The sequence below is a fragment of the Rattus norvegicus genome, chromosome 19 (assembly GCF_036323735.1).
Source record: "Rattus norvegicus strain BN/NHsdMcwi chromosome 19, GRCr8, whole genome shotgun sequence".
Classification (NCBI taxonomy): domain Eukaryota; kingdom Metazoa; phylum Chordata; class Mammalia; order Rodentia; family Muridae; genus Rattus; species Rattus norvegicus.
In genome coordinates, this window is record NC_086037.1 from 24,430,665 (window position 1) to 24,442,878 (window position 12,214).

The following is a 12,214-nucleotide window of genomic DNA, read 5'->3' on the forward strand; positions in this document are numbered from 1 at the left end:
ATGTTAAGCACAAAGCTTCAGGTTGTACCTATAACACACACCCACATCGCAACCTACCCTACAGGCTATTTCTGGGTGTGATTTCATGCACCTGCACATGATGAGACAGGAGACCTCTTTGGCTACTTATAGTAACTGGTGTGATTTCTCAGTAATCTTTAATGGGTAATATTGCTGACTGAGGAGAATTTGAGGTAGGATGAAACATTTCTGTGCAGGGATTGGGGAGGAAGCACTCATTTAGATACATAGCAATGACTTAGGTTTTTCCAATCAAGCCTAGAGCCAAATTTCGCTTTGGAAGCATGTGGTGCTCAGTGGCTATGCCACAGGGAAGTCTCCTGAAAAGGGCACATCAGCTTTTGCTCAGTACAGGGAGAACATTAGCAGGGAGGCAAAGTCTGTTCTCCGTGACATCAGCCGTCCCTTCGTGGACATTCTATTGTCTCCTAGAGAGACCTTGGAATCCCTGTGATGTCACCAGTATCGTTGTGACAACCAATTCCCTACTTTTTCTCTTAGTGTCCAAAGGATATATCCACAGGCATGTTTGCCCGTCTTCTCAGGCACTTTGGGAGAGTTGATGTTGATAGAGAAGAGTCTAGAGTGAAGCAAACGAAACCTAAAGGTAATGATGGACACAGGACATGGGGAATGTGGAGTAAGTTCTGGGCAGTGTATGTTGAGCTTCCTCTCAGGGGTGAGTGTGGGGGCCTTCAGCTGGCCTTTATAGCAATGGGCCACAACCACTGGAACATCTCCACAGATATTGAATTCCATGATTATCACAATTCCTGAAAGTCAAGGTTTTCACATTATTAGTTTCTCCATAACCACATGGAGGATATGGCAATGCCTATGCTATTATTGGGTGAACTTCTAGTCTTTACTTTTACAGTGCATTCGGTATGTTAAATTGATATAATAACACCATCAGGAGGCATGGAGGGTATAACTTTTCTGAATTAAACAGGGCATCAATGTACTTCACTTTCATTGCTTCTTTAAATTCAGTGACTATCTGACAGTAGTAAGAGGGAGAGAACTGTGCTCCTGGCATGACCTTATATTCTTAGAACTCCTTTGACTACCTCTGGCTGACGGGGCCAATCTTACCTTCATATATTAGAGGTTTTGTGTGGCAGATATTTTTCTACAGTAGCCAAACTATATGGAGCAGGTAGAGAAAGAGCCTGTAACCTATTGGTACTTCTGGGGCATTTGTCATTTCAGTAGGGGGAATTAATAAATCTGTTGACCATGTCCTCCCCCTACATGACTTTTTAATGCAAAGTTATTGGACTAGAGTAACAGTGTAGGATATCTGAGTATCCCTGATCAATCAATTCATTGTGGATGCTGAATTGATGATCTGACTTCTGAAACCAGAGGGGTGAGGGTCCTGAAACCAGGTTGTAGCCTGCGTACCTGATAATAATCCTGGAGAAGGCATCTCTCTGGTACTTGTAAGCCTGTGTGGGTGGGCATAGGGAACACCTGGCTGCTTACATCTCTTGGTCTCTATATAGTAGTGGGGGAACTGTGATCCACTTAGGATGCCTCTTACACATAGACCAAACTCCTTGCAGTGACACTGGCTTCCAAGCATGTTCTCCTGTTTGGACCTCACTGTGGTCTGTGTATGCTCTATGCATTCACCCCATGCGGGTTCACTTGTGTTCTTCTACCTACAGCGGCCTGCAGACAGACGTCATCCCCTGAAAATGTCCTAAACAAGGTGCAGGCCAACGAGGAAGAGGAGAGGCTGAATAGAGAACTGGAGCTAACTACCAAGGAGAGAAATGAGCTGACAGATCGCCTCCTTTATGTGACAGGTGGATCCATGAGCAAGAGGTATGCATTGCTCCAAACAAACGACCTTGTTCTAAACCTCATCTCCCATAGAGAGGAGATTCAGAACCTGACCCTTACTGAGGAGTGAGATTGAAAATGAACTCTCTGATTCTGCCTGTTGAAAATCTGAACTTGCAATCTGAGTGAAGATTTCAGGGATAAAGTCACTGGAGCATGGGTTCCCAGTGTACAATTGGAAAGCCCTTGACAGGTGGTAGTTTTGCAAGGTTCTAGGTGCTGTGAGTTTGTGGAGAGTGTTTGTACTTGCTAGGAAGGTGACTGAACGCTATCATCTCCTGGCAGCAGCCTTAGGTGACAGGTCCCAGGTTGTTCATATCAATGCTTAACTAGAAGGCCTGAGGCTCTGGCCTGCTCCTTCTTGTCTCTGTGCCTTACACTCTGAGACAGTAATGGTGCATGCATTTCTACTGATTCTCATTGTGCTCTTTCCATATTTGTCTCTCTTTCTCATTCTCTGAGTCTGTTTACTTTTCTTTTCTTGTGGGTGTGTCCCAGTTTGTGTGTCTGTGTGTGCACAGGTCTGCATGCATATGCACAACTTTTAGATGTTTCTATGTCCCTGCACACTTGGAATTTAGGGGTCTGTTTTTTGACCTCAGGATTTACCTGTATAATAGTTTCATGGAGGTGTAAGTGCTTTATTTTGGGAGCCCCACTTTCAACAGTACAGTTCTTTGCCTGTGTGGTCACATTTGTCTATACATTTGTATGCCTTGGGCAGATTATAAGTTTGTGGCAATATCTGGTCCCATCTCCAAAATTATGTGTACTGTCTGCCTCTAGAATATTAGTTATCGGCTTGTAGCATTCCACTTGTCACAACAGGAAAAATGAAATCAGAGGTTTCTGGATGTGTGTGTGTGTGTGTGTGTGTGTGTGTGTGTCTGTGTGTGTGTGTGTGTCTGTGTGTGTGTGTGTGTGTGTGTGTGTGTGTGTGTGTGTGTGGTTGGGTAAGCTCTGGGGCCTAGGCTCTGGACAGCATAACAGGTTTGAATGCAGATCCAGCCCTCCTGATTGAAAAAAGTGAGCCAGGGAACCCTTTATCTGGGTGCTTAGCTTCTGTTGTCCTGGGCACACAATTCCAAGTTTCTGAAGCTGAAGAAGATCCAAATATGTAGAATTCAGAAAGTGTCCTTACAGGGCTGGGGTTGTACAGGGCACAGCCTGAGTTCATATAATCCTAAACCTCGATGTTCATTGGGTTCTATCTTCCTGGGGCCAGCCCCTACTTCAGGCCAAATCCATTTTATGAAAACTTGAAAATAAAGGAGAAAGAGGTCATGTCATTACTGCACAACTTAGACACAAAGAACATTGAACATCGTGAGAAATTTCAGAAGCTCGAGAAGGAGATTAACTTCTATCAGTAAGTACTGGTCAGAAGGGCCCATCACTTGTGGAATATCCATTGCCGCCTCTCTTTGTTCTGGACCGGAGGGTCTGCAGCTCTGGGCCCATCTCTTCTGCTGTTTAAATATCACTGTGCCGTGGGTCTTTTGGACTCAGTTTCAGTTCCATAAGAGACTGTCAGTTATCACCACAGTGTCTATGCATCTTTAGAAGGCTCTGGATAGAACTACACTGATTCAGGCATCAGAGTGTTATTAGGCCAACCTGCGGCTCTGGGGTCATACCAGGTTTAACAAAGCTCAATGTGTGGACCACATGGTTAGCATGACCTCCCTTGGTTCTACTGTCCTCTTGTGGTTATTTGCCGCCTACTAATTGATGTTGCCCCGATGCATTGGGCTCTCATGGGTAGTTGTAGATCCCTTGTTCTTTTGGACAGACATGGACTCTTATTGGTGCTTGGGTCACAGAAATAATTTATTTTTCCCTGGATTGGCCGTTTGCTTTTTGTGCAGCAGCCATACATGTATGGAGATGTATTCTATGAAGTCTTTATGGGTATCTGGGTCCTGGTGGAGTTTGTGGGATATGGCAGTTGGAATGGGAGGAAGAGGCTTCAGGATCTTACTATGCAGAGTGTGTTTCCAGCAACCTGCACAGCCGGCTCCTGATGGACCAGGCATGTATGAAGAAGAAGTTGGTCACATTGAAGCAGGAGAGCAAGGAGTTACAGCGATATTTGTTTGAGTTGAACCCGAATAATGAAGACGAACAGGAGAATACCAGCAACCTCCAGACCCAGCAAAATGTGGTAGGAACAAGCAGCTGAGTCAGATTAACAATGTCTGATACCATTTGCCTATTGGATACAACTTTGTTTCCCCTATCACCTTTCTAATCTCCCCACACCCAGTCAGTCACCCACCTCATGTGATAGAGTTATTCATTGCTCTGTCTATGCACAAGTATTCTGGGATGTTAACCACTCTTCAGAAACTGAATTATGGGCAATTATACTTCTCTGCCCTTTTTGAAACTGCAGTCCAGAAATGGTGACAGAGGAATAACATATCACATGACTGCATCTCCCTATCACAGATTGGATGCTATGAAGAGTTTTGAACGAGTTCTTGGTCGTGTGACAAAGGTCATGCAGGGGTCATGTGATGGTTGGAAGCACCTTGTAGGGATAAGAACCAAGTGCAAATGGCAAATGAGTCCTGGTCATTGGCTTTGCTCTGGGTATCATGTGGCCTTCTCCTTTCTTCCTGCACCCCAATTAGGTCTCTCCCCATTTCCCCATTCTTGGTTTGCACTGGTAGAGTCTGAGGAGCAGCTTGTTCTCCCACAGTACTGTGAGGGTTGCTGGTGATGTTCCCCAGCCTGCATAGATATCAGCAATGATTTCAGTGAAAAGATCAGTGCTGTCTGTCCAATGCAGCTGAAGGGACAGAAGGCAGCAACTTGACAGCTGGTATGGGTGTCCCCACCAAATCCGTGTCTTAATAGCTGCCTTCTCCTCCCAGGTCTCAGGAACTGCAGGAGACATGGCATAGGACGGATCCCAGGAAGACAGCCCCCTGAGGAATGAGTTTCTCTCTCATGAGTTCCCTGTGACGACAATCCTCACAGTCAAATACTTTTTTTGGGTGAATATTCTTCTTCTCAGATAATTTCCTCAATGTTTAGAGACCCTACATTTATGTATCCGTATGCCAGCCTGTCTGGTTGAGGTCTTTCTCCTTTCTCATACCGACAACACCATTTGAGAGACATCTGAGGGGACTGCTTGATGTCTTGTCCTAGAGGAGAAACAGCACTACAACTGTGTTTCTAAATGTTCATTAAGAAAATGCTGTTAAGAAATGTTTTTGGTTATGATTTTCATTGAAGTTTTCTTTTTGTTATTTCATAGTTATATATTCTTGTTACTGTTTTTCATTTTTATACCATTTTAGTTGTTCATTTTATGCCTGTTTTTTGTAAATTGTATTCCTTATGAATAAAAATTGATTTGTAACTCTTGACTCTTAAGACCTTCTTATTTAAGGGTCCTTTCCACTCCTGTAGACTTAGAACTGACAGCTGGGTATGGATCTTTGCATGGTCCAGGCAGCATGGGTAAATAGGGAATTCAAAGCCACCAAGGGGTACACATGGTGATAGTGTCTTTTGTGTGGATAATGTGACTTTTTTTATGGACACACACTTTATGATGTAATCACTGACATACTGTATCCATGCTGTCATGTATTCTGCTCATCCTAGTCTATATCAGTCTACAACACACATTCCTTATTGACTGTGTGCACCAGATATTGAGTAACACACACTCATGCCTTTAGAGCTGCAGAAAAAATGACAACTATCACAAAGGAATATAGAATAATCCTAATGGAGAACCATGTGCCTCAGTTTTTCTTCCAATACAGCATTAGTATTAAACCACAAAGATAATGACCATCAACGTCATTTTGGGAAATAGGTTTTTATAGGTGCTGTTTCACTTGATCATTCATATGCTGTGTTTTTTATTGTTGCTGATTATATTTATTTTTATCATTTAACTCAATGGATTTTTTTCAAATGTATAGATGTATGTATGCACTCCTGAGTGCATTTCCCTCATGATCCAAAAGAGGGAATAGCATTCCCCGTTATAGGTGATTGTTAGGGACCATGTGGTTCTTCTGAGAGAGCATCAGATGCTCTAACCTGTGAGCCATCACCACAGCTCCTGTAGGTAGCTTTTGTCCTTCTAGGGCATGTGCTATACTAGATGGACGCCATCATCTCCCATTAAGTAGAGAGATCTCAGGAGATGTGTATGTACAGGTGGTTGAGCGGTGCCTGCTCAATGTGGTAGGCTGCTAGGCATCCACACCGGGCTCTGGTGCCTCCACTGCTCATTGTGCATTTAGGATCATCCTCCAGCATCACTCAGTTTCAGTTCCAAACAGATCTTTCACTTACTATCGATGATTATATACATTAAGCACATCTGATAAAATACTGAAGAGACTAGCCTCCTTCTACAGGCCAACTTGGCATAATGAATTCTTTTGATAGAAAGCAAGATAATTATCTTAATCTATGCAGGTCAGGGAGGACCTCAAGAGCATCCATATTGAATGCAGACTGCAGCTGGGAACACATGTTTCTTTTCAGAGCACGTCTGTGCAAGCCCAGAGCTTAGGTGGGATAGTTCATGTTTCACCTTTTACATGGAAATCTGTGATTGTATTGAGAAAATATATTTTCCACGTGACTCATTTCCAATTTATGGAATTAAACTGACTTACTGAGAGTGGAGGTTACTCAGAGAGATAAAGTGAAGAAGAATAATCCAGTATGTCTGCAAACAGATGCTGTCTCATTAGGGCTTTTCAATGCTCAGCAGCTGGAGAAGCAAGGGAGAGGCATTGGTGACTCTCAAGCTTAGGTCCTCTAGTCATTATAAGCTGAGCATGACACAAAAAGGGTCATAGGTATCACACTAGAATCTGGTAACTAGATTTAACCAACCTATCACATTAATGCTGTGTTTGGTGGTATTTTTTGCCCTCTTAGGACCTGGAAGAGGCTTGGGGTTTTCTAATCCTACTCATAATTTATTATCCTTCCCAACACTATGTGCTTTGTTCTGTAAATGCTAACAGCGCCATCCAATACCTAGGATATTTACTACTGACATGTGTGACATGAGACAAAACAGTCCCTGTCATTCCTCACCTTAATAACCTTCCTTAGAGGACAGTGTAGTTGGAGGGTCCTTCTTTGCTCTCCAAGATCGAGAAACATTTCCAGTCTCCAGACAAGTGTGTCAGCCATTGTCCAGTGACTGTCTTGAGATGTCCACAATGTCAGCTGAGTGAGGGCAGGGCAGGGCATTGGGACAGAGTCCATGAGATGTCAGTAGGCAACAGGCCAGCTGGGGCTAGTGTGGGTACAGGGCTTCTAGTGTGGGTGTGAGAGGAGGAAATTAGGAATGGTCAGATTCTGATGCAGCATATAGGCGGGAAGGAGCTTAGACCATCTCAGTGCCATATAGGGACATTGTAGACACTGATGGACAGTGTGGGGATGGTAGGGTCCCATATAGTGCTCTCTGCAGGTGTCAGGAGAGCATACAGTGGCTCTGTCAGACTTATGACAATCAGGCAGGCACTGGGTGCAAGTGAGAATCATGGGACAAGCCCTGTGTGCAGCCTGGTTTTGGGACATTCCCAGGTGCCCCATGGACTGCAAATTAAAGGCAAAGGACACAGGGAAGCCAGCAATTCCCATGCACATGACATAAATACCTGTAGATCTTTCTAGAATTTCCATAGACTATCTGTCACTAGTCCTCATTATAGAAGGCACCAACATTCTGCCCTCTACTTCAACTTGGTGAGACAGCTATTCTAACTCCAGCAGGAAGGCCTCAGGGAAGACAGTAAGAACTCGCAGGTGACCCCTTTTACTATTGAAACAGGGTCTTCCTATGGAGCCCAGAGTGGCTGTAGGATACTAATGCTCCTGCCTCACAGTGACTAGAATTCCAATCCACCCTCAAGAGCAGTTGATTCATCACTAGATCAGACTAAGGACATGTGAGGCCCCAGGGTGCTAGGATTACCAGGGTCCTAGTAAGTTTCTCCAGCCTAAATTACAACCTGAGTCGGTGCTACTATTTGGGACAACGCCTGATGCCCAGTGACATCACACCTTGGAACTCTTTGTCAAACATAAGCTGTTACGGGAATGAAGTACCCACACAATAAAAACTGGTCTGGATAGTCCTAGGTCAAGAATCCCCTGTTGAAAATGCCTTGGACCGCAAAATTTTAAATTCTATATCCTTCTGGCTTTTAGAAGATTTATAAATACAAAAAAAGAAAGATGGGCATAGTAATTTAAGCCTATCATCCCAGTCATGGGAAGATGAGTCAGGGTGATGGAAGACTGTAAGTTCCAGGGCAACCTGTGTTTCAAGAAAAAAAAAAAAAGGCATGGTGAAGATTCCACTCAAGTAGAAAACAAAAGGGTTTCACATGGGCCCTGCCATCCACTGGTCAGCACTCTCATCACCACAGCCACAGGCAGACACTGGGGAACATTTCCCACTGTCTCTCTTTGGGATGCAATCCACCCCATGATTCTATGTGAGGAATCCCCCAAAGGTTGCATCATGTGAGGGACCTAGAAAGTTCCAGGATTGGGAGAATTTAGGAGTTTATAATTAGGGATGATCTACAGCTGTGGCAAAGCCTTTTCCCAGCACATGGCAGCCCTAGATTTGTCCCCACAGTAAAAATGAAATCCCCCAAAATAATTCAAACAAAATGTCATGAAGCCTGAGCCCTGACCAGTCTCCTCAAAAGTGCGCAGGAACCTGGGTCCACATTTAGGACCCAGCACGACCTCTGTGACCCGTGAGAAGGGATCTAATATGGGAATTAGTACAGTATGACTTATCCTCGTGGATACCTTTAGTGACAATAACCACCTGACCCATGAAAACCCATCTACCTGGGGGACTCAGCATCATGTCACCCAAAAAGTCCAGATCCTAGGGCCAGCATGGGCAGGTGGTGAAGAAAGTTTGTCTCTCGTGAACATCAGTTGCTGCTCCTGACCTGACTCTATCCTCAGGAGACAATGTCACCCCAGAAAGTGTGGGTGTCAACGGCTCTTCCCAGGCCAAGCCTGGGATACTGCTTAAGTTCCACAATGCACAGCAGTGCTCACTCTAGAGCTAAATGTTCTACAGCTGAAAGGGGTGGGTGCTCTGCTGGCCATGCCCCTCCCCTGCAGTGTTTAGTGCACTCAGAGTGGTGCTTCAGATGTGAGGGACTTCTTGAGGCTACTCCCATGGAGAATGGCAGATTCATCAGAACGGGGTACAGGGTGAGTTCAGAGCACAGCTGGGAGGAATTTAGGGATGCCAAGCCATGACTAAGACCAGATCCTGGGCTGACAGGCAGTTGAGCTGGAGAACTGGCATCCAAAGTGTGACTGCCTGAATTCCTCTTAGACCAAAAGCCCTGGATCTGAGCTACTTTGGTGCGTGCTCCTAAGTGGGGTCCCAGACACAGCTCAGAATTGGGGCTGTGCATGGACTTTGGTGCTGGCAGCAGGTGGCTTAGCCATAAAGTGCCGAGCTTTCCCATCTGTGCCCACTCAAACTGCTCTGTTTCATTTTAGGTGTGTTTGGTATAGTTTTGAGACAGGGTATCTTGTAGCAGCCCAACTCGCTTTGAGCAACAATGTAACATAAAAATAACCTTGAATTCAAGATCCTCCAACCCCTCTGTCCCAAGTCCTGGAATTAAGACCTCCAGCTGTGACCATTTTACTGCAGCATAGGATCCATCTGTATTAGAGTGAGCTTTGGAAATACTGGAGCTCCGACTGTTCCTTAGAATTCAGGTTTCCTTAATTCTTAGCAGGAGTTTTGTGATGATGCTGATGAGAGAGTCAGGAGTTTGACTGGGAGAGGTAACAGTCCTGGCAGCCCTGAGTGCACAGTGGAAGTCAAGACAGAAGCCTGCTGATTAGCACCTGAGTGAAAGTGGGAGGATTTAGAGTTCAAGAACAGACTCAGTTACATACCTAAGACCATATTGCAACATTTTTGTTTCATTTTTGGCTTGTTTTCTTTGAGACAAGGTGTTAATTTATAGCCCTGGCTGTCCTGGAACTCACAATGCCTCTACCTCCCAACGGATGGAATTAAAGGCATGTGCCAACATGCACTGCCACTAATTAATTTTTAATTAAACATGCTGGCACAATCCAGTAATCCCAGTGCTTAAGAGGCCGAGGCAGGCAGATATCTGGCTTCCTGACAAGTCTGATCTACAGAGAGCATGTCAGAATAGCCAGGGCCAAACAGAGAAACCTTGTCTCAAAAAATAAACAACAAAATGAATTTGTTTTAAAGAAGAGAGGAACTATGTAACAGAATTAGAGGCAGAGAACCAAAAGGTAATGGGCAGTGCAGAGTCTAGCTTCTGAGATGAAACGAGACACCATGGGGTTAGGGTGGGGATTCTCATCTTGGACTGGGAGACAGAGGGTGACTTCAGGCATGGAAGGCTCAGTCAGTCATTAGTCAGGATTCTCAATCAAGAGGGTGTTGTAAGATCCAAAATGTGTGAGCAGTGTTCTGCATGAGACTAGAAGAACCCGCCTACCCATACAAAACAGCCAATGAAGAGTAATCACAAGCATACGTCTGGAGGTCCACAAGAGGTTAATGTCCACCTTAGTGTGGATTATTCAGAGCACAGGTGGAGAGGAGTAGAAGAGCTGATGGTGGCTCAGGCAGGAGAGGAGTTTGGGTGTGAATTTGAGCCAGTAAAACGGAGCTTGGAGGTCCGGCAGAGCAATGAGAGGTCTAACAGCATAGCTGTTGAGATCCTTCAGATTAATTTGTCTTAAGAGCCTCATGCCATAGCCAAGGACAGGAGTAGATCTGACTATTGGGTGGCTGGGCTCACATAGCCCAACAGGTTTGGCCTTGCATCTGTGGGATTCCAAGTCTCTCCCTTTAGACACAGCCATGAAGAAGGTGTAGCAGTGAAGGTGCAGATGGCTTTGCAATGCTTGGCTTATGGTGTTGAGTACTTCATGCTCCACAGAGCTAGGAAATGTCCTAGAAGCCAGGGAGGCCGAGCCATGAGGAAGACAGGTCTCCAGGAGAAAGAAATGATAACCAAAGTCACTAAGAACTTCCTGAATCACAGTGTCTGTTAAGCATATATTTTATTTACTTATTTTTATGGGCCTGAGTGTTTCACCTAATAAATGCTTGTGCACCATGTGGTATGTGTGGTGCCCGTGAAGTCCAGACTGATTCCCTAGAACTGCAATTACAGCCTAATAAGAGCCACCATGCGGGCACTGGGAACTAAACCCTGGTCTTCTGCTCTTAGCCACTAAACCAACCATCTCTTCAGCACACCCCCTCATTGTATTGTCATTAAGATTTACCCATTTAGCCTTCAGTATTTGAATTAATGAAGATGTGACAAGAGTTATAGTTACCATGATGGTTCAGGCATAGACAGGCAGGCATCTCATTGTATACAAAATATAAATTAATTCTTTCTTTCTTTCTTTCTTTCTTTCTTTCTTTCTTTCTTTCTTTCTGTCTTTCCTTCCTTCCTTCTTTCTCTTTCTATGTTTTACTCTTGGAAACAGGGTTTCTTTTGTGTAGCTGACCTGGAACTAGCTCTGTAGAGGGAGCTGGCCTAGAATTCACAGAGATCTGTCTGCCTCTGCCTCCCAAGTGTTAGGATCAAAGGCCTGTGCCACCACCACCATACATCCTTCCGTTTTAAAGGAAAAATGTAGCCCTACATGGCAGCACGAGTTTAGTCCCAGAATAGACATTTTTCTAGAGTTCCTGAAGGGCTTGCTGCCTTCCCCTTTAGCCCTGGCTAACTGTGAGAGCTCCACACCTATGGGGTTTGCTTCATAAGAGTCTGGAGGATGAGGGTCACAGGCTGATATATCTGTGTACAGCAAAGGATGCTTGGTGAAGGTCAAGTGGGTACAGATCAGCAGGTAAAGGCTCTGCCACCCAGCCTCATGGCCTCAGTTTGATCATGGATGAAAGCAGAGAACTGAGTCCACATTGTGTCCTCTGCTCTCCATGTGCATATCATGGCACAGGAACACCACAAACTACATAAAATGTAACATGCTGAAATGCTGAGAGAAGAGGCCTATGGTAGGTGCCTCCTACACCTGAGACTTCCAATGCCGAAAAGCAGGGGGTAGAGAGTGAGGATGCAGAGTGCACACAGGTCAGGACAAGGCCATGTTACTGAAGCCTCCATGTGTGGTGAGCAGGCTCTGGGGCACCATGAGGGACATCAGGAGCTTCTGGACTTTGTACAATTACAGGGTTCCATGTTACCTCACATGACCATGATTTGCCCCCTACTGGAAGGAGAAGCCAACACCAGAAGCCTCCAGCTCCCAGCCCTGCTTTTGC

General features: G+C 44.9%; 1 protein-coding gene across 1 annotated transcript; it reads left to right on the forward strand.

Annotated features, from left to right (window-relative positions):
* The first annotated feature begins 460 nt into the window (after positions 1-460).
* Positions 461-5,245, forward strand: LOC134483273 (disks large homolog 5-like). Its single transcript, XM_063278564.1, has 5 exons — positions 461-628; positions 1,695-1,854; positions 3,098-3,241; positions 3,874-4,036; positions 4,752-5,245. The coding sequence occupies exons 1-5, from the start codon at positions 547-549 to the stop codon at positions 4,779-4,781; spliced, it is 579 nt and encodes a 192-aa protein (XP_063134634.1). The 5' UTR covers positions 461-546; the 3' UTR covers positions 4,782-5,245.
* Positions 5,246-12,214: the final 6,969 nt, after the last annotated feature.